The following is a 1935-nucleotide window of genomic DNA, read 5'->3' as shown; positions in this document are numbered from 1 at the left end:
GAAGAACCTCCCCAGATTATACTTCCCTGGATGGCAGTTAGGAATGCTGAACCAACTGACCTCCTCTCTGATTTATTATTCTTTGAAATGGTATAAAAGTTATTGTGGAGGATATCAGTGCCGTATTAAAACCTCTTACCAGTCTCAAATATTGAAGGCTGTTTCTTCTTGAAAATCTTTTCTTCTGGATGAAGTCCCTTCTATACTACTGGATCACTCAGGTACCTTGACCCCAATTCCCTGACCCCTCTGAAACACTCTGACAACCTTTTCCCGGATTTCTTTGGTCTTAACTCCATATACTATAGGGTTAAGAGCAGGTGGGAAGAGTAGATAGACATTGGCCAAAAGAATGTGAATATGGAGTGGAACGTGGTGGCCAAAGCGATGGGTAAAGAAGGAGAAGAGGGCTGGTGTATAAGAGATTAGGATGACACAGACATGGGAACCACAAGTCCCCAGGGCCTTGGACCGAGCTTCATGGGATGAGAGACGAAGGACAGATCTTGCAATAAAGACATAGGAGAGACCAATGCAGAACAAGTCAACCCCAATGACCAAAAGTGCTGCTGTCAGCCCATACACACGGTTAGGCCTGGTGTCTCCACATGCTAGCTTCACAACAGCCATGTGTTCACAGTATGTATGTGGAATGACATGGCTTTGGCAGAAGCTCAAACGCCCAATGAGGAAGGGACATGGGAGCATGAGCATGGAGCCCCGCACCATAGCTACCACTCCAATGCGGGCAATGATGGTGTCAGTGAGAATAGTGGCATAGCGGAGTGGGTGACAAATGGCCACATAGCGATCAAAGGCCATGGCCAGCAGCACAGTGGACTCCATCATGCAGAAAGCATGAATGAAGAACATCTGTGCAAGGCAAGCAGAGGCTGAGATGTGTCCAGCTGCACACCAAAGGATGGCCAGTAGTTTGGGAACTGTGGAGAAGGAGGCAGCCAAGTCAATGGTTGAGAGCATGCACAGGAACAGGTACACAGGCTTGTGCAGGGCTGGCTCGGTGGCAACAACAACCAAGATGGTGATGTTGCCCACAACTGTGGCTGTGCTCAGGCAGCACACAGGGAGTGAGAGCCAGAGGTGGAACTGTTCCAGACCTGGGATGCCCAAGAGGAAGAAAACAGAAGGGTCCAGGTTAGTGTGATTAGGAGACTCCATGGTCTGGACAAAAGTTCTGGGCATCTTCTCTGGTCAGAAACCCCACACAGTATCACATTGCCTGAAGAGACAACAGAGAGCAGAGATATGAATGAGTTTTGAGTGACACCAACTATATAATGCTAGGCAAGCATCATCATCTGTAAATGGGGATAAGAGTAATAGCCCCTAGAGTTATTAAAAGAATTGTATTGGTTAATATTTGTACAGAACTTTGAATAGTATTTGATACATAATACTTGTTAAATTAAATAAATGAATATGGAAAAAGGCTTCAAACAAGCATTTAAATAAATCAGAATTATCTTCTCTTTAAAGACTATTGTCAGGGATGCCTGGATGGTTCAGTCAGTTAAGTGTCTGACTCTAGACATGGGTTCAAGCCCCACATCGAGTTCCATGCTGACAGTGTGGAGCCTACTTGGAATTCCCTGTCTCTCTCTCTCTCTCTCTCTCTCTCTCTCTCTCTCTCTCTCCCTCCCTCCCTCTGCCCCTCCCACACACACTCTCTCTAAATAAATAAATAAATAAACCTAAAAAATACTATTGTTGACAAAAGGTATGGACGTCATTTATTTTTCTCAGCAATATAACACACACACACATACACACATACACACACTCACTCACACTGTTTTCTGAAATATGCAAAAAGATATGGTGGGACTATCAGTCCAGAACACAAACTGCCAACACAGTTAACTGGATAAAGTTGGGTATGTTTATTGTTTAACTTAGAAGGGATTCTGGTTTGGG

At 44.8% G+C, this 1935-nt stretch overlaps 1 protein-coding gene across 1 annotated transcript; it reads right to left on the bottom strand.

Moving 5' to 3' along the window:
- Positions 1-213: 213 nt before the first annotated feature.
- LOC125146939 (putative olfactory receptor 52P1) lies at positions 214-1203 on the bottom strand. Its single transcript, XM_047823866.1, has one exon. It carries the CDS (start codon positions 1201-1203, stop codon positions 214-216), a length of 990 nt encoding a protein of 329 aa, XP_047679822.1.
- Positions 1204-1935: the final 732 nt, after the last annotated feature.

Source organism: Prionailurus viverrinus, chromosome D1 (genome assembly GCF_022837055.1).
Source record: "Prionailurus viverrinus isolate Anna chromosome D1, UM_Priviv_1.0, whole genome shotgun sequence".
Taxonomy (NCBI): Eukaryota; Metazoa; Chordata; class Mammalia; order Carnivora; family Felidae; genus Prionailurus; species Prionailurus viverrinus.
Note: the sequence above shows the minus strand (reverse complement) of the source record. Positions and strands in the feature narration are given on the sequence as shown.

Coding starts and splice junctions, on each gene's coding strand:
- LOC125146939 (XM_047823866.1), bottom strand. CDS start 1,203: ATGCCCAGAACTTTTGTCCAGACCATGGAGTCTCCTAATCACACTAAC.